General features: G+C 33.0%; 3 protein-coding genes and 1 long non-coding RNA gene across 12 annotated transcripts; 2 read left to right on the forward strand and 2 right to left on the reverse strand.

The window, feature by feature from the left end:
* Positions 1 to 552: 552 nt before the first annotated feature.
* On the reverse strand, positions 553 to 2,320 carry LOC133285668 (ABC transporter G family member 22-like). The gene is made up of 3 exons (XM_061482930.1): positions 2,032 to 2,320; positions 1,674 to 1,792; positions 553 to 1,589 (listed from the first exon to the last, which is right to left on the reverse strand). Exons 1-3 carry the CDS (start codon positions 2,318 to 2,320, stop codon positions 1,020 to 1,022), a joined length of 978 nt encoding a protein of 325 aa, XP_061338914.1. The 3' UTR covers positions 553 to 1,019.
* Positions 1,467 to 3,988, reverse strand: LOC133285683 (uncharacterized). The gene is made up of 2 exons (XM_061482955.1): positions 3,327 to 3,988; positions 1,467 to 2,402 (listed from the first exon to the last, which is right to left on the reverse strand). The coding sequence occupies exons 1-2, from the start codon at positions 3,841 to 3,843 to the stop codon at positions 2,395 to 2,397; spliced, it is 525 nt and encodes a 174-aa protein (XP_061338939.1). The 5' UTR covers positions 3,844 to 3,988; the 3' UTR covers positions 1,467 to 2,394.
* Positions 3,989 to 8,857: 4,869 nt separating this feature from the next.
* On the forward strand, positions 8,858 to 11,449 carry LOC133285688 (uncharacterized). Of its 9 annotated transcripts, none has more exons than XR_009748035.1 (7): positions 8,858 to 9,342; positions 9,854 to 10,121; positions 10,261 to 10,327; positions 10,448 to 10,534; positions 10,598 to 10,620; positions 10,717 to 10,836; positions 11,155 to 11,449. It is a non-coding gene; the product is annotated as an uncharacterized LOC133285688 (long non-coding RNA). The 9 variants fall into 9 exon arrangements; XR_009748038.1 differs by having other exon boundaries at positions 8,858 to 9,157; positions 9,276 to 9,342; positions 10,448 to 10,620; XR_009748041.1 differs by having other exon boundaries at positions 8,858 to 9,157; positions 9,276 to 9,342; positions 9,894 to 10,121; positions 10,448 to 10,620.
* Positions 11,450 to 16,454: 5,005 nt separating this feature from the next.
* Positions 16,455 to 17,900, forward strand: LOC133285670 (cyclin-D5-1-like). The gene is made up of 5 exons (XM_061482933.1): positions 16,455 to 16,727; positions 16,843 to 16,929; positions 17,058 to 17,349; positions 17,432 to 17,565; positions 17,700 to 17,900. The coding sequence occupies exons 1-5, from the start codon at positions 16,455 to 16,457 to the stop codon at positions 17,898 to 17,900; spliced, it is 987 nt and encodes a 328-aa protein (XP_061338917.1).
* The last annotated feature ends 155 nt before the right edge of the window (positions 17,901 to 18,055 follow it).

Genomic DNA, 18,055 nt, shown 5'->3' on the forward strand with positions numbered 1-18,055 from the left:
ATACTTCTTATTTTAAAAAAAAAAAAAAACCGAAGAATAACTCTCGTTTTCTATCTCTCTTTTTAATTAAGAATAACTGTTAAATATAATATACAAATTTAAGTAAAAGGATAACATTAACGGAATGGATCCAGCTAAGATTTTGTTGGTTCTCTCCAATTGTTCGCATATATGATTTGTAATCTCCTTAACTTTGGCACAAACACGTATAATAGCACTCCACTGTGAATGAACTTTACCATGCAGCAAAGGGATTTTTTTAACGTGCTCCAGGAGTACATTAAAATTTGATGGTCATTTATCATCAAAAGAAATTTTCTTTTCATTTATACCCTTTTCTTCTTTCTAAATCTCCCCCCAACTTTTTTTTTTCTTTTATTGAAAAAGGAGCTCGTACTCGAGGCTCATAATAAATGAGCTCGCAGCAAAGCCAAGCCCGTGAATATGGATTAATATCTCTCACTCAAAATTATAGAAGGTGTGTGATACGGGAACAGTAGCAATTTCTCTCTTCGAGGGAGAGTACCTCCTTTAACACATGGTTAGCCAAAATATTCCTTGCTCATTCATTGTAAAATCGGGTCTCTATACAGCAAAGTTACTATCAGTAACTAAAAGGCAAGCTAAAGCAACACCTCATAATCTCATAACAAATTCTAATAACAGAAACAAATACACAAAAGCATAACCACCTAACAGCCTAATAAGGCATTGCTCTCACACGCACACTGCTTATATGATAAAAATAACTCATCCACTTGGGTTGGGATCTATTCCTCTTAGTCCACCTGGTCTTGGGACTGATATGATGACTTAACTGATGTTGCTTCAGCCCAATAACCACTTGATCAGTCTCCTCCTCTGGTTGGCCCAGTTCAGTAAAGCCATGTGTATCATCCCTTTCTCTTTGAGAAACACCTTGTCCTCAAGGTGGAATTCCGGTTGAGAGCCTAAAAGTTCCTCCAATGATTTCCAAGAAGAATCTTCTAGATACAAACCTTCCCAGAGACTCTTGACCCCTAGATGCTATTTGAAACCAAAAAAAATCCAAGGACTTCTATGAGAGTATCTCCTAAACCAAACAATGGTTCAAAAATTTTCTTCTCTATTTCTGCAACTCTAGTCTCATATGCCTCTACCAAATACTCTTGTACAATTGCAATTGATGGTTTCCCATTCCGTGTTTCACCTTCTGCATTTCCCACTTGCATTTTAACCTTTAACTCTGATGGAACAGAAGCATCATTTATGTTGCCATTTGCCAAGTATAATAAAAACTTTGTTCGATTCATGGCACTAAGAGGTGTGCACCCAATAAATTGGAAGTAGTCCATTGCTTCAGATGCTTTTCCAAAGCAAAGCAAGCTCCTTCTTCCTAGAAGGATCAACTTATCAAATTTATGGAAGATTCTGCTTGATGGATGATGGATTGTTGTCACTACGCTTTTATCAGTCGCTGCTATATCATGTAGCATCTGAACTTTCCTCAGGGCTGTTGTAGAATCCAAACCAGAAGTTGTTTCATCAAGAAACATAAGAGAAGGATTAATTATGATCTCAATGCCATTACAAACTCTTGTCCTCTCTGGCTACTTGGGAATCATCCCATTCTTCCAAATCACAGTATTACCATCTACAACAAACAGTTCATAAAACAAGGCTCTTTCCACAGCCTGGAGATCGGACCATTCTTTATCTTGTTTAGGCCACTGAACAGGAAGGCCAGAGATGACTAAATATCCACCAGGGAGAAGTAATCTACCCACTTCAAGGAAATAAGTTGCAATATAGGCTGGAAAAGGGATCAAACACCAAGAACAATGAGCTAAGCCAAATCCAAATGCAGGGAACAGAAGTCTACGAGTGCCAACCAAGCAACTAAATCTGATATTCCTCCTTCCAAAGAAAATTGTATATGTGATTTATGTGAATCTCTTGGAGCAAAATATATTGTTAAAATATTTTGAGATGGAAAATATCCTCCAAAACTAGCAACCCCGCAACCCATGTCAAGAGCAGTCCTCATAATACCTCCATTTATTGAAATGTATTGACTAAGTTTTTTAATATATTGCCCTGCTCCATCTGGAAACATTATACGACCAACAGGGAAAATAAATCCAAGGAACAATATAATGACATTAAAATTATCCTTTGCAGATACTATGCTATTTGAAGAGCCAACTTGCACCCTTTTATGTCCCAACCTAATTCCAAAACAAATAATTATATCTATTCCCAAAGCTTGCAGAGAGTAAGGCAATTTAATATGGGTATTTGCATATGATCCTCCCATCACACCTGCCTTGACAATGGCCATTTTTAAACCCATCGAGACAGCATGAAGTACAACACCATCTTGGCCATGCTTGAAAAGGAGTAAAGCAGGAGCAATTAAGTGGCTGAAAAAAATAAAAGCTCATTCATTCTGACCCCATATGATCCATCTAATGAAGTTTTTCATCCAATTAAAATAGCTCTGCACATGTGAAAATTTTCTGAAGAAAATTGGCTTTGGTTGATAGATGAATTTCCAACATCGAGTAGGAATAGAAAAATCAACGTGAAATCAAATTTGCCAAACTTCTCTTTCCATAATTGTTTGTGGTTAAATGGGGATACTTCACGGATGACATGCAGAACATGCACATGAGGACCAAATAGTTTGGATTGATTAAGCAAGTGAGTGATCTCATCCAAATCAAAATGAACACTAAAAGGTAGTTTATGAGCCATTTTCAATCTTCTTTTTTCAAGTTCATCATCTAAAGCAGATATTCCATTTATTCTATAATCTTCATCCAAGAATACAACAATGTCCTCTTTCCATCCATTAAATTCAATTAATTCAGCCAGTGCAATCATTTGTTGTGAGTCACGTTGTGTAGTCCGTTAAAAGAAGGGAAACCAGAGGGATGACAGGGTTGGATCAGTGGCAACATATGAAAGAAGAGGAACTTGGAAAGCATCCCCAATTGGAGAAATTGTATAAACTATGGCAGATGACTGTGGGCTAATGGTAACAGAGGAGATTGTATACCAGCTGGCATGAACCATAGGTTGTTGTTCACGCCTTTCATCGAACATCATGCACACAAAATTAAAAAAACCACAAATATTCCCATCCATATTGATTCGCACACTATTGCCACACAACTCAGGGAAGAATGAATCAATCAACAATGCGAGGGCACGAGGTTGTTCATTCAAGTGAAGAATATCGAACCCCGGAGGGTCACCATCGAGCCACGGAGGACCAATGGAATCAGTGTCAAACCCCACCCAAAAGAGAAGAGTATATGGAAAATTAACAACGATGGAGATACCTGAGGTACGAAACGTCATTGTTTCTGGTAGAGGAATAGCTCCTCCAAATACGGGCTTCTTGATGACATCGTTAATGACTGGAGAGGATAATGAAGACAGCGCTGACGCATAGAGTATCAGTGAGGCTTCGATCTCTGGATATGCACCGACATTAACACAAGCAACTTGATCCAAAGGAGATCCATCCGCAAATTCATGAAACATCTCTCGATTGTTCAACGACTTAGCAATCGGGTGTTCCACCTCTGTCTGAGGCAACTCGTTCTGGTCGATCGATTCAGATTGGTGAATGGTTAGCTTCAACGAATACTTGAGAAATGCCTTCTGAATTTTGATAGCAGCTTGTTCTTTACGTTCATGGATCAAGTTCTTGAGCATGTGTATCACGTTCTCGCATGTGGTGTTCATTGCTGCAAAACTAGATTTCATCTCCGCAAAAATAGATTGAACTAATTCCTGGTGAGCGTCGTTGATGAAGGTAGGAGTAATGGAGGGTGAGATCAAGGATGAAAGCATGGTGAAAAGGACTTAATGAAAGCACCAATTGATACGGGAATAGTAGCAATTTCTCTCTTCGAAGGAGAGTACCTCCTCTAACACATAGTTAGCCAAAATATTCCTTGCTCATTCATTGTAAAATCGGGTCTTTATACAGCAAAGTTACTATCAGTAACTAAAAGGCAAGCTAAAGCAACACCTCAGAATCTCATAACAGAAACAAATACGCAAAAGCATAACCACCTAACAGCCTAATAAGGCATTGCTCTCATCTCACGCACACTGCTTATATGATAAAAATCACTCATCCACTTGGGCTGGAATTTGATCCTCTTAGTCCACCTGGTCTTGGGACTGATATGATTGATGACTTAACTGATGTTGCTCTAGCCCAACAACCACTTGATCAGTCTCCTCCTCTGGTTGGCCCAGTTCAGTAAAGTCATGCGTATCAGTGTGGTCATAGAAAAACGGGGGGAATATAGAAATATTGGAAAAAGATTGTAATGAAGAAGAGAAGTACGATTGAAACATCCAATTAGAGATGTGCATGGGTCGAATCGAATCGAATCGAATTTTTTGAAAAATCGAACCAAATTGATTTAAATGGTTCTCTTCTAAAATGGTTCAGTTTGGTTCAAAACTGATTCAGTTCGGAAGTGATTCGGTTCAGTTGGAAACGGTTCGGTTCGGTTCAGAATCGGTTCGGGTCGATCCAATTTTGAAAATAAAAAATTTAAAAAATTTAAAAAATAAAGCTATAAAAATGAATTTGGTTCGATTCGGTTTGGTTCAGAAACGGTTCAGTTCTTAAACTGGTTCTAAAAATCGGTTCGGTTCATGAATTGATTCTTTAAAAACTGATTCGGTTAAAAGCCGACTATTTTAAGTACAGTTCAATCTGATTTATGATTTGATTCAATTTTTTGATTATTTTTCAGTCCAACTACTTTGAAGTTCCTATAAGAAAAAAATATACTCCACAAATACCAAATATCCTGATAGAAGGTTGGCTCAGATGCAACTCATGTACACCTGGATGCCACTATTAGTATAGCAAAGAGACAGGGACGGTTTGTAACGCAGCAAGCGAGTGATTAAATGAAACGAAAGAAGTACTCAACTTGAGTGATTGTGATTTCAAAATACTATTTTAGGAGAAGAAAGAGACAAGTTGTGCTACGTCAATCCACAAAACTACAACAATCGCCAACTGGATCGTGGCCACAAAACTTCACCGTCACCTTCATCAAACAGGAAACGTGCAAATTTCAGGCGAAAATTGGGAGGCAAATAAAGCAGGGTTGTTGAGATATTGATGACCCTACCCCTAATTTGTATTTTTTTTTTATTAATTTTTGAATTTTTTTTTTTTTTGGAAACATAATTTTTGAAGAGCTGTTTCTTGAGATGGGTCAATTTTCCCATTTTTAAAACTTCAGGAGGAAAAGAAATAACTTAAATGTGCATAAAAAAATAACTAGTCAGGCAGGGTGTAAGAAGAATTAAGGTATCGGAAATAAAAGTGTATACCTAAGTAATGAGGCATGTCTTTATATTACACGGGGTTGGCCAAAATAAGGGCTCCCTTGTCTAGTTATTTGAAACAAGAGATCTAATTATGTGGTTTCTTGAAATCCCTTACATATACATTTAATCTCAAAATCCAAATTTCATGTCGGATTCTAAGATCTTCTTCACATCAGGAGGTGTCTTCCGCGCAAATACTCGTTTCACCTAGGTCTATATTCAAGTCATGTGTAACGAGTTGTTGGGCCTGAACATGAGTTTCGGTCCAGAATAAAACAAAAATTTGATTTGTATATCCAATACAGTTAATATGGACCATGCATATTATCACTTTATTTTGTATTAAAATTTAACTTATTTGAAATGAAGGAGGAAGCACGATGGAACACAATAAAGAACATAATAATATCATATTAATAATAAACCGCTAGACAAAGGTCCGTAGCTAGTTTTATAAAAAATAAAAAAAATAAAAAACTATGAGACAAAACAAGACATTGAAGAGCCATAACAATAATAATAAGTATTTCTGTATAGGCATGGTTGTGAATATCTATTCTCTTTTAAAAAAAACAGATTATGGTGTTCTTTATTTTTATCTTCAATTGATATGTTTTTATTAATAATTATAAATTTGTAACATTATTTCCATTATTCTCTAATTTTTATAGTTTTATAGAAGGAAATTACCCAAAAAAAAATTTCGTTCCTTGGAAAACTGGGTATGGAGAATTGGAAGACCATGTTTGGTAGCAAAAATATTACACTTTTCCGAGAAACAACGTTGCCCGATTTTTGCAGTTCATATATGAAAAATGGTACTAAATATCTCCATCCAGAAGTTGGAATAGTGGTTTGCCCGGGAAGTAGAAAAAAAGACCAAATTTTTGTGGACAATAATAACTCTACTTTTTGGTAGCAAATGAACTTCACTTCATCAACCGTTTATTGTCAAATGATTACGATAATAAATATTAAATGTTTAACGTTGATTATAATATAATATTAAAAAGTAAAAGTAGGATTATTTTCGTAAAATAACCTCACATTCCCACTAATATTTCACAATCAACCAAACACACATTCAATAAAATAAACCACAAAATTTCGAGAAAATTTGACCATACCAAACAATATTTTAGTAACATTTCAGCAAAATATATTTTCTATTATATTCCAGTAATCTATTATGTCCAAATAAATAAAAAATTCTCTTCTACCAAACGTCCCCTAAGGGTTTCCAACGCCCAGACCAACTCAATAAGCCGATATGACTTGAGGTTAATCAAGCCAGGTTGGATTTTAAGAAGAGTACCTCATATTACATAACATTTTAAAACCTTAATATTTTTAAAGGGAAAGTTTTAAAATTGATGTGGTTTTGCTTTAAATGACTTTATTTTTTATTTTTTTAATCATTTATTTTTCTATGATTTTTTTACATTTAAATTCATCTTTAATATTGTTGGAAATTCAACTAATTTGTCTATTTTACCCTTCTTAGAATAAGAAAATAAATTGGGCATAAAAAATAAAACAAAATACAAGACAAAATATGTTAAAAACTTACAACACTTATATAAAAAAACTAAAAAAAAGGGAATAAAAGGTCAAATAAAAGAAGAAAATAACTTGTACTAAAAAAAAATGGGACAAAAAATTAGAAGAAAAAAAAAAGACCAAATATGTTACACATTTACAATGGTAACAGAAAAAATAAAAGTAAAGATAAAAATAAAAAATAGTCTAAATCATAAAAGAAGAAAATAGACTAAGCACAATAAAAAATATAAGAAAAAATAAGATCAAATATGTTGGAAACTTACAAAATTAATTTTTTTGTCATCTATTTCTTGTTTGTCTTATTTTTTTCCTATTTCTTTTAATAGTGATAGAAAAAAAAAAGTGAAACAAAATACCAATAGAATATAAAAAGAATTTAAAAAAATAAAATAATATGATAAAAAAAAACAAGAAGAAAAAAAAGGACCAAATTAAAATATTGATTTCTTTTTCTTCTATATCCTTTTTAGTCTTTTTTGTCACTAAGTAGAATTTTAACATATTTAATCTTATTTTTTTGTCCTCATTATATTTTATTCTTCTTCATTTATACATATTTGTTTTTTTTTCATTTTTAATATTTTTCATTAAGTATTGTAAGTTTTCAATGATTTGGTCTTTTTTTTTTCATCAATTTATTTTTTTCTTCTAAAAATAATAAAATATATAGATTAATCAAGTTTATAACAACATTAAGGATGAGTTTAGATTAAAAAATATATGGGATAAGTGATTAAAAAAAATATATAAAAGGATAAGCGCTTCAAAGTAAAATCATAGGGAGTTTTTGAACTTTTTCATATTTTTTAAAAGGGAAATATGTTTCTACTTTCTAATGACAAAAAAAGTTAATGAGACTTACTAAAGAGGAGAGAGAAGGAAAAAAATAGGTCTCACTTTTTTTTATATGAAATAAACTATCTCATACAATATGAAGAATATATTATTTTTTTAAATTAGTGAAATTCTTTGACCTCTTTGTTTTTAAAATTGTTGATTACCAAAAAAAAAAAAAAAAAACTGTTTTTTGTTATTCAGTTTTTGGCAAAATATCATTCGGGCTTCTTGGCTATTACTATTTGTGATAAGAAATATTCAATTTGACCCAACCCAACAACAGGAAAGCTCGTGAAGCAAATTTACAAGGATGAAAAACTGTTTTGATATCTTTTGACTTTGCATTATGATAATTCGTTTCGGGTTGCGTAAGCAATCTTTTCTTCATTTGTCCAATAAATTTATAATTTTTTAAAAAAAATTCGTATGTTTCTAACCTTAAAAAAAAAATTCAATGAAGCCGATGTCAAATACAAAAGGAACTAATCCTATTATTTAGATAAGTTAAACTCATTTTGGTATCCTTTTTAAAAATTGACATAAAACCATTACCCAAATTTTTTTGGCATTCAGCAATGTAAATGTTGGTCTTTAATACAATTATTGTCCTTATAAAACACAATAATAAATTTTTCACCTTAAACTGAATAGTGAACACGCTCCAAAACGATAAAAACTCCTAATAGAAGAGTAGGAAACCCATGCGGACGTGGGGTGATCCTCTTATATATTATTTAATATGGAAATATTCTAATTATATAAGGGTAAATCAATAGTGATTGGAGAAGACAAAAAAAACATATTGAGATAAAAAGTTCTAAAATTATCAGTGTTAATCTGTTCATTGGTGGTTAAGATCTTCTCACATATATGATCATATTAAATAATGGGACAGGAAACTTTTTTTGCAATTACACTAATGTAGAACCGGTCGTACACTGTGTGATTAATGTAGGAACCGGCACTACCACAAAAACGGTATACAGTGGCGGTGGCTTCGTGTCATTTGTCCAAAGCGCCCTTAACTCTAACAAATAATTGTGATTAAAACAGAGTTAAGTGACCGCAGTGTTCACCACTTTTTATTTTCCCCTCAAAACTCCGTTATTTCACTAACATTTTCCCTCAAAACTCTCTATCTGTATCTTCACATATCGCTAGAAACATTTCCCAATCAGCTTCAACATTCATTTTCTTCGTTCGAATTATTTGTTGTTGATGATTCGACGCGCTTCTGAGCGCTTGAAGAAGAATGCAATTGTTATGGTAATAATGATGCAGAGGAACTTCAATCGATGAGAAAAGGGGGTTAGGGTTTGGAGAATTAATGCTTGGAGTGAGGTGTAGGATAGGCTTTCCAAGAACGGTTTTCTCTACCACGCCGATTTTGCTCCGTGCATGGGTCCATTTATTTTTGAAATCTCAATTTAGATTCTTGCATTGTTCGTTCAATGTTTAATTCGTTATCCTAGATTTATTTTTTATGCTTTTAAAGTTTTTTTATCATTGTTTTCTCGCAGGAAAATACCTCTTACCCCAAATTACCGGAGAAGCTGAATACTACTAAAAGCAAGAGATGTCGTCTGGGTAAGACTAAATTACATGTTGTTACTCCGCATTCGAAATTGCGTTATTGTGAGGAGTTTGCTAACAAATGCTATGATACGAAGTCATGCAGATAACTTTTAGAACTCATATTAATTGTAAGGTTATATTAATATCCGAGAGATTGTGCTCTGCTTGTATGTATGTTTATTAAAACAAAGGACCTGTAAATTTGAGAATCTGAGTACTGTGAGGAAGCCTGTACAAGATTATGCAAAATATCCTTGTTGCCTTTTGTGATAGGGAGGAACCTAAATCAAATTCCATCATGCTTGGCAAGTGTGAAGGAACTTTGTCTAATATAATTAGAGTTGTCTTATTTTTTATCACTCTTCCTCAAGAATTTTGATACATTGCCTACTGCATGGGTTTACTACCACTTGAAAACAAGTAGTGCTATATATATATATATATATATGTGTATTTATACATTTTTTTTACCATGTAAATTTATTAAGCTATTTTCTATAATTGATATGCATATTTGTCATAGATGCTATCTCAGTAAACCCTCTCAGCCCTACCTTTTCTAGTGACCATCAACAAATTGTGGAACTTGGAAAGGACCCTATTGCAGAGGAAGTAGTAGCTGTTGAGAAAACAATAACAACTGGTAAACCAAAGGCACAAAATTGTGTCATATTCTACAGTTGCATTGCGGTGTAGGGTTATGCCTCCTCCTTGCATTAGGAACCCCTATTTGAAAGATGTTTCAGAAAAGGAGGCAAATCCCTTTGGAAACCAAAGATCAAAATGTGCTGGTATAGTTTTGGTCAGTTTTTTCGCGAATCATTTTTAATAATTGTGGAGAAAGTAGTTGCAACCTGTACGATATTATATATTTTGGGTTTTTGTTCACACCTATTGCAATTTTCTAACTGCATAATGGTTGAATTGCAGGCCTCTTCCCTGCATTTACTGGTGGTGATGGATTTTCACGCTATCGACTGACTTTCACGAAATTGAGGTAGTATGTTTCAAAAAGAAATTCCAACTGAAATTGGAATTACCTTGCTGCCATTCAACTTTCTGATTTGATGTATAATTTTCCCTTTTCTTATCAACAAATTGGTCGAGGGAACTTTAGATGAGTTTTCAAAGTATTAAAGCGGATAGATGGTTGCTTGTATGCTGTGAAACACAGCACCAGGCAGTTATGCCAGGAAATAGAAAGGTACCATCTTAATACCTGTGGATGTTTCTTCCCTTTTGTTGTATTAATCCTTTGACATTGCAGGAGAAAAGCTTTGGCAGCCTCAGGTGTGCATTTTACGTTTTCAATTTTTATTTTATGTTGCATAATGACTTTTATATTAATTTTATTTTCCTAAATTTCATTTTCCATCTTGCCTCTAGGTTCCCATGAGAACATTGTGGGTTACTATTCTTCATGGTTTGAAAATAAACAGCTGTACATTCATATGGAGCTATATGATCACATCATATCCATAAAAAATTGCTCTGCATTAATACCAGGTTAACTTCCTTACATGACCGTGCTTCATGACATGGCATTTGTTAGAGTCATAGTTCCATTGTTTGCCTCTGTCTTAATTTGATATTTGTAGTTACTCATACATTTATTTTTCAAAGAAAACAAAAATTACGTATGTATAACTATTATACATTTTTATTATTTTGTAATCATCTTTATAAATTTTCTTGTATAATTAGTATTGTTTTTTAAATTTTAAGGAGTTCACAATTTTCCTGATGTTTTGTTTTGCTCTTTTTTTATTCAGATATTATGCCTAATTTGGTTGATTTGTCTAATTTTTTTGGTGATTCATTTAGGTCATGATGGACCCAGAATTAGTAGAGAACCCGATTTTTGGCAGAGCCTAAAGAACAGCCAAAATTTGATAAACCACGACTGTTTTTTGTTTGTTGGTTGGACCATCCTATATGTAAGATTGATCTTGATCACAACATGGTCAATTTGGTGCAATGATTTTTTTGGATATCGGCACCAGATTTTTTGTCAAGCATGGTGCAAGTAGTGTAAATGCATTTCAATTTTGGTTGTGATGGTTTTATATTGCATAAATCATTATGTCCGTATGAATTTGTTATAATTTGGCAACTGACCAAAGTGGTATAATAAAAATTAATCAATTTACCTTTATATTTTTTTTATTCCTTTTGCTATATATTCTTGTCTCTTTCTATACCAAATTATATTTAGCCTTAAATTTTGGTTGAAACTATCTAATAATTAAAGATACTGTCTAGGATTTGATGAGATAGATAATTGCTGTTATCAAATAAATAACACTAAAAAAAAACTGTTTCTTTTAAGATATGTTAAAAATTTAAAATTAATTTTTTTTTAATTTTCCAAAAGGAACAACGGCGGTTTAAAACGGCCACAGTGTTAAAAAATATTGAAAGAGATATCCAGGGGCGGTTATACCCACGATTGTCTAAAAGGTCGTTAAATCACATTAAATGATTTAACGGCGCCAATTTCGCAGGCGGTTAAGAAAACAGACGCTGTTCTTTTTAGTGGCGTTTTAAACGGCCGCTAAGCTGAAATTAAATCGACGTTATTTACCGGTTTTGTTGTAGTGCGGTCGAGTGTAATTTATAAGAGTTTGTAAACAAAAAAGTTTATAAATATAATCTGTCCCTTAAATAATATATGAAAGATCTATTTTCTCTTTATGATGACTCCATTGTAGTTAACCAAACAATATGCATAATATTTAGTTGAATTTAATATTTCTGTTTTTGCTGCATATTTTTTTTTTCTGTTAATTATGCACAAAACACGTTTGATTTATTTCCTTTTATCAAACATGTTTTCACTGTTGTGTTAAGGATAACTAATCACGTTTGATAAAAGGAAATTATCATTCTTCTAATTAAAAAATAACCAAAAATACAATCTTAACTATTTTTTTTATATTTAGTATTAATTTTATTTTTTTGTAAAATATTTTTATTTTCAATGTTGAAAGTGTGCTAAAAAATATATTAGTATTTAGTATTTAAATTAATAGCACTACCAATCAATCAATTTATATTTTTTTATTAGAATAACTAATAATAAATTATGAAGAATGCTTGAAGTGCATGGTAACAATACTAAAAACAAAAAAAAAATGGAACTTCGAAGGCAACTATATTTATAGAATAATAACTATTTTTGGTTTCATAGATTTTATTTTTATTTATAAATATTTTAATGAATATTTTTAATGAATATAAGATGTATTTATATTTTTTTATACATATTTTGATTCCCGATATTTTTAGAATTTCAAGCAGTAAAATTTTTTATTAACACATAAAGGAGGAGGAGGAGGAGAAAGAGTGAGATTTAATCACAACTTATGTTCTATAGTTACCTATTTTTATATATTCTATTCTATATTAGTATGAAGGGAATTGTCTCTTTCGATTACTATTTTTAATTTTTCAAATAACATTATTATAATTAAAAAAATACAAAAAAGGATAAAATTATACTTGTTGCACCGTCTTCAGACACTTACCCACTTCTCATATCATAATTATACTTTTTTGTATTTTTGGAAAATTTTGTAGTTATAAATTATAATGAACTCTTATTACTGTTCATTTTTTTTTAATTTTAAATAAAATAAATGCAGGTTCAGAGGCACATAATACTTATCAAAAGGCTAATTTTAATATACATTATGGAGAAACTAAGTCGGAAAAAGAAAAAGTAATAATAATTTCAAATGTTAAAAAATGTTTTTTTTTCTTTAAAAAATGTTGTGTTCTAGCTATTTTTGCCCCTTTAACTAGCGCTTTTGCCCATTGTCAACTAATCATAACGTACAATTACCTTTGAACAATGTAGATAATTACGTGAAATTTAAAGCAGATATCATACAATTAACTCACTTATCAAATGATGCTAATTATTCCATAAACTGTATTATTAAGATTAAAACACCTATAACGGAAACACTTGAGCAAAAAAAAATTCCCTTGCAAGTGTATATATATATAGTCTATCGTATTGTGCGACATTTTTGGCTCTATGGGCAAATTAATTAATGAGGTCACAACAATAGCAACCATCCATCATCCATCGTCATACAATTTGATAATGGAACAGCAACAACATATAAAAATGGAAGAGGAATAATGGGGGTGGTTGCGACATGATGAAAACCTACAACATTCAATTTGCTGAATGCTGTCAATGCAACACATATCACACACCCAGTCCCAGTAATTCTCAACATCAGTAATTCCAACCATGCTTTTTTTTTTAAAATAAAATAAAATATTTCCATATAAACCTCATTCATGCACAGTACATGTCTCTTATAATCGCTCTCTTGTCTCAGAAAAAATCTCACGCACTCATGATATGATACATACAAATTGAGCCTTGTCATTATTCTTTGTGCGAGTGTGTGCAGGCCAGGCCATTCAGTGACACATAGTGATTGAATTAAGAACAGAGTGGTCTTGGAACCATGATTTTCCCCACCCCCATTCTGCACCTGTAAGCAAGAGAAGAGAGAATCATACACGGTCAAACTTGCTGACCATCTTGGGTTTGCTGATGTTTCAGAGTCAAAGGTTCTACCTAGTCTTCCCATCACTGTTACCTAAGCTAAACACCATCAATAAAAAAAAATAAAATTAAAAGTTAAAGAAAATGTATCGTCCTAAGTATTCATTTATTTATATATATATATATAAAAATATAAGTATGTGTGTAATTAATAATATCATATGCTACGTACTAGGAGTCTAGGACTGTGCCACATCTCATGTAACAGTTATAATGATATATTCTATTATGAGTGAGTGGGTAGCAACTTAGGATAGACCAGGAGCGTCTTCTTCCTCCCTCTGCCTTTCTTTTATAAAATCTTTGATGCTTAAACAGACTGGAAGTGGTCCAGCCTTTCACACGTGAAGACGCTCCTCCCCTGCTATTTTATTCACGTGTGCTTTCATACTTTCATCAATTCTTTTCTTAACTTCTAATTCTGGCCCCCTCAATACACCGTACCCCCCCTTATCAATTATGATATTCAAAGAGTTTGTTAATTACTGATTATTGGATTAAAATGTATATCCTTGTCCCTGTGATATAAGCTAATTGATAAACATGCTTGCAATCTAATGATGATATATAATTCACTATTTATTATGGTGAGCAGAGCAGTGTGATCCTATCTGGCAGTCAAGGACTGTAAAAGATGCAAGTACACATGTTTTAATGGCATCCCAGATTTTGGATCTTGTGTCATTTAGTTTAATTAAATTCTAAAATTAACTAGTTAGTTATTTAAACTGCCATATGTATTAAGAAATATATTAGGGCCATAACCTCTAGTTTCTCTTTGATAAAAAAAGATTCACTGATTTCTTCTGCTCATTCTTGTTGGTGCATAATCAATTCACCAATGGCCAGGGTTTTCTGATTATCCGATTAAGAAAAGAGGGAGTATATTCATACTACTTCACTTTTTCACTATCATCTATCATAATTATATACTTTCTCGAATAAATAGTTATAATATTTAAAGTTATTTTTTTTTCTTTTCTTCGTATCAGCAAACAAGGTTTTAGAGAATTTCTGAAAAGAAAAAAAAATTAATATTATAATTATCTACTGGCCTTAATACATAAGGGATGGTAGTAAAAAAATGAGCTCCCTATTGAGAAAATGCTTTCTCCTAACAGTTTAGAAACAAAAGCGTGAAGACTTCGTGGTAAGTGAAGTCCACGTAGTTTTTCCAATTTTCCGCCCTTTTAATAATTAATATCCTCGTTTCCCAGAGAAAATAAGGAGGATAGCTGAGAACCACTATGCGCTTACAGTGATTTTAAGCACTTTTCATTGATAACAAACGACAAAAAGGTTAATTACATGGATGGAAGAAAGCTACAGAAAGAACATTAATAATCTTCATGCCTAAAATAGCGCGCACGATGAGTTAATGGTAGCTGAACTAGTTATTGTATCCATTTTACACTGATTCTGAGAATTATTTTGAAGTTAAAATGGATTAGTCTAAATGAGTAATAAGGAAATAGCAAGCAGTGGTTTTAAATGAGACGGATCTATTTGTTTGATCATAATTGTTATGTTCGTTTGGATGTGCCGACTCTGCGGAGAGAAAAATTATAGTTGTACATTCATTGTCTTGACAAGAAGCTGACAAGATGTGGATTCAATTGCTCATATTTGATGCTGATGCTTAAATGTGGACATTAGGGCCTAATTTGGAACACAAGGATGTCTGAAACCAAAAAAGAGACAGGGAAAGCCAACAAGTGAGACCATTGATAATAACATTTGAATGGAAGTTGGGCGACAGGTAAGGTCATGGAGCTCATACTATAATCCTTATAAAAAAAAAAAAAAACTAAAGGGTTTACATTTTAATTTGAAGTCATTAAAATTCAAATAAAAATATATTAAGGAACTTTTTTCAGTAATTTATAATTCATATATTCCACTTTTCGTGTGCATATTCTTCTTACAAATTCTACTTTAGCATGCTCAATGATAGGTAGGATTGAGCTTTAGTGGCTTCTTTATTGAAGGATAACATACACAATCAGAATGTATACCAGCACATAATTAGAGAAACACTGTAGCAAGAAAAAACAAGGTGAACGATGATGAAAATTAAGACCAAATGAAATCCTCTACCATCACATGGGACAAAAGTGACCATCCTACAGCTGTCCTAAACTGTTGGGCACGTACCATAGCAATACCCCATGGACTCCTAATATTGGGAAGTTTGCAATCTCCCAACATTTGGAGAGAGACTTTTGGGATGACTTAAAACCACTACACTCTACTCTCTCTCTCTCACACTCACTTGTGGGGTGTACAGAGTGTATACCCATACACACACAGCTCAAAACCCTGTAACCGCTAATTAACGTCCCTTTATATCTCATCTTCTTATTTTGGCGGCACCAAAAACCGCTGCTTCCCACTCATTCCTATCCACTCTTCACTCTACCTCCCCACATCTAATCTCTCTCTCTCTCTTTCTAGATTTCCTAGTATTTAGCGGTTAGATTCTGCGACAAGTTAAGTGAACTTTGAGAAATTTTGTTGAAACACATATTGAAACAAAATGGGAAGCTCTGGCACCACCTTTTCTTTGTCTAGCCTCATGTGTGAAGAAGGTGAAGATAGCTTCTTTGAAGCCGAAGATGAACACGCTGGCATTGACTCACTTGATAACCCATGTTTTGTTTTTGAGGACGATGAAGAGGAATACATTGAGTTTTTGTTCGGACAAGAAATGGGTTTCGGATCCCATAATCATTTCTTGTCCTCTGATGATTATTCAAGCAGATACTGGTTGAGGAGTGCTCGTATGGATGCCATTGACTGGATTTTCAATGTTAGTTTTCATGAGCCAAACCAAGCAATCTTTATTTTTTTTTCCCCAACTCTTATCATTGTGCTTGCTTTGCTTTTGATTGTTCTGCTCTTGAAAGTTTATATTGTTTATTCAGACACAAGCAAGATTTGGATTCAAAATTCAGACAGCTTATTTATCAGTGACTTACTTTGATCGCTTTCTTTCAAAGAGATCCATCGATGTAAGCATTGACATAATTTCTTAAACTCAGTGATAGTTTCACTATATTCTTAATCCTTTCTTTCAGATTGTTCTGCTTTTTAACTTTTTTCCTTTTTTGTTTTTTCTATCTGGAATGGAATGATGCAGGAATCCAAACCTTGGGCTATTCAATTATTATCAGTGGCAAGTTTATCCCTGGCAGCAAAGATGGAAGAGCAAAAGGTGCCGCCTCTATCTGAATATCCAATAGCAGAATATCGCTTTGAGAACAAAGTTATTAAGAACATGGAACTTCTGATTTTGTGTACCTTGGAATGGAAAATGGGATCAGCAACTCCATTTTCTTACTTGCATTACTTTGTCAGCAAGTTCTGCCCTGGATCCAGACCTGAAACAATAATCACAAAAGCCACGGAACATATTGTGGCTATGGTCAAAGGTGATTTTCTGTAATGCAATTCCCTCAATATGAAATAGTAGTATATAGATTTTACATATGAAGGTGAGTTTTTCCTTTGCAGATGTTAATTTGATGGATCAACGGCCATCTATAATTGCCTCTGCTGCCATATTGGCAGCTTTTGATGCTACATTAACAAGAAAGGCCATGGATCTTCGAATAAGCGTAATCTCATCATGGGGAAATCTAGAAAGTGTGAGTGTATTTAACAGTGTATTCATGAGTGTTAACAGTTGTTTGGTTGTTCTTCAAATCTTCTTATTTGGGTTGAGAATTGAAATAAAGTAACATAACACAGTTTGATGATGTTTGCTTTTTGTATGCAACAGGGACATGTTTTTTCCTGCTACAGTCTAATACAGGAAAAGAGGAGAAACAACGTTAAGACACCATCCTCGATTTTATTGTCAACCCAGACGGGCTCCACGTGTGTTCTTGAGAACCCATCTGAAACTTCTTTCGGAGCTAAGAGAAAACTTACTTTTGAGGACAGTGAATTTTGTCCGGAACAAAAGTTACATCGGCCTTAGTTTGCATTGCACCTCGCAGAGTTTGTGATCTATACAAGGAAAATTTGATTGGTGTTTACTGATTGGATTATAGGATATTTTTCTACTGAAAAATTTAATCTTGTTAATTTATAGGTGTAATGAGACGAGTGTCAGAATTGATTCTTGTTAGTTTA

This window comes from Gastrolobium bilobum, unplaced genomic scaffold (assembly GCF_033153095.1).
Source record: "Gastrolobium bilobum isolate Gb01-03AN ecotype WA unplaced genomic scaffold, APGP_CSIRO_Gbil_v1 utg1162, whole genome shotgun sequence".
NCBI lineage: Eukaryota > Viridiplantae > Streptophyta > Magnoliopsida > Fabales > Fabaceae > Gastrolobium > Gastrolobium bilobum.

Excerpts from the sequence above, each read along its gene's own strand:
- LOC133285668 (XM_061482930.1), bottom strand. The coding sequence starts at position 2,320 with ATGGCCATTGTCAAGGCAGGTGTGATGGGAGGATCATATGCAAATACC. Across the intron at positions 1,793-2,031 it reads ATACATTTCAATAAATGGAG|CCTATATTGCAACTTATTTC; the intron begins GTATTATGAGGA and ends TCCCTTTTCCAG. Across the intron at positions 1,590-1,673 it reads AAGAATGGTCCGATCTCCAG|CCAGAGAGGACAAGAGTTTG; the intron begins GCTGTGGAAAGA and ends ATTCCCAAGTAG.
- LOC133285683 (XM_061482955.1), bottom strand. The coding sequence starts at position 3,843 with ATGCTTTCATCCTTGATCTCACCCTCCATTACTCCTACCTTCATCAAC.
- LOC133285670 (XM_061482933.1), top strand. The coding sequence starts at position 16,455 with ATGGGAAGCTCTGGCACCACCTTTTCTTTGTCTAGCCTCATGTGTGAA. Across the intron at positions 16,728-16,842 it reads CCATTGACTGGATTTTCAAT|ACACAAGCAAGATTTGGATT; the intron begins GTTAGTTTTCAT and ends TTGTTTATTCAG. Across the intron at positions 17,350-17,431 it reads TATTGTGGCTATGGTCAAAG|ATGTTAATTTGATGGATCAA; the intron begins GTGATTTTCTGT and ends TTTCCTTTGCAG.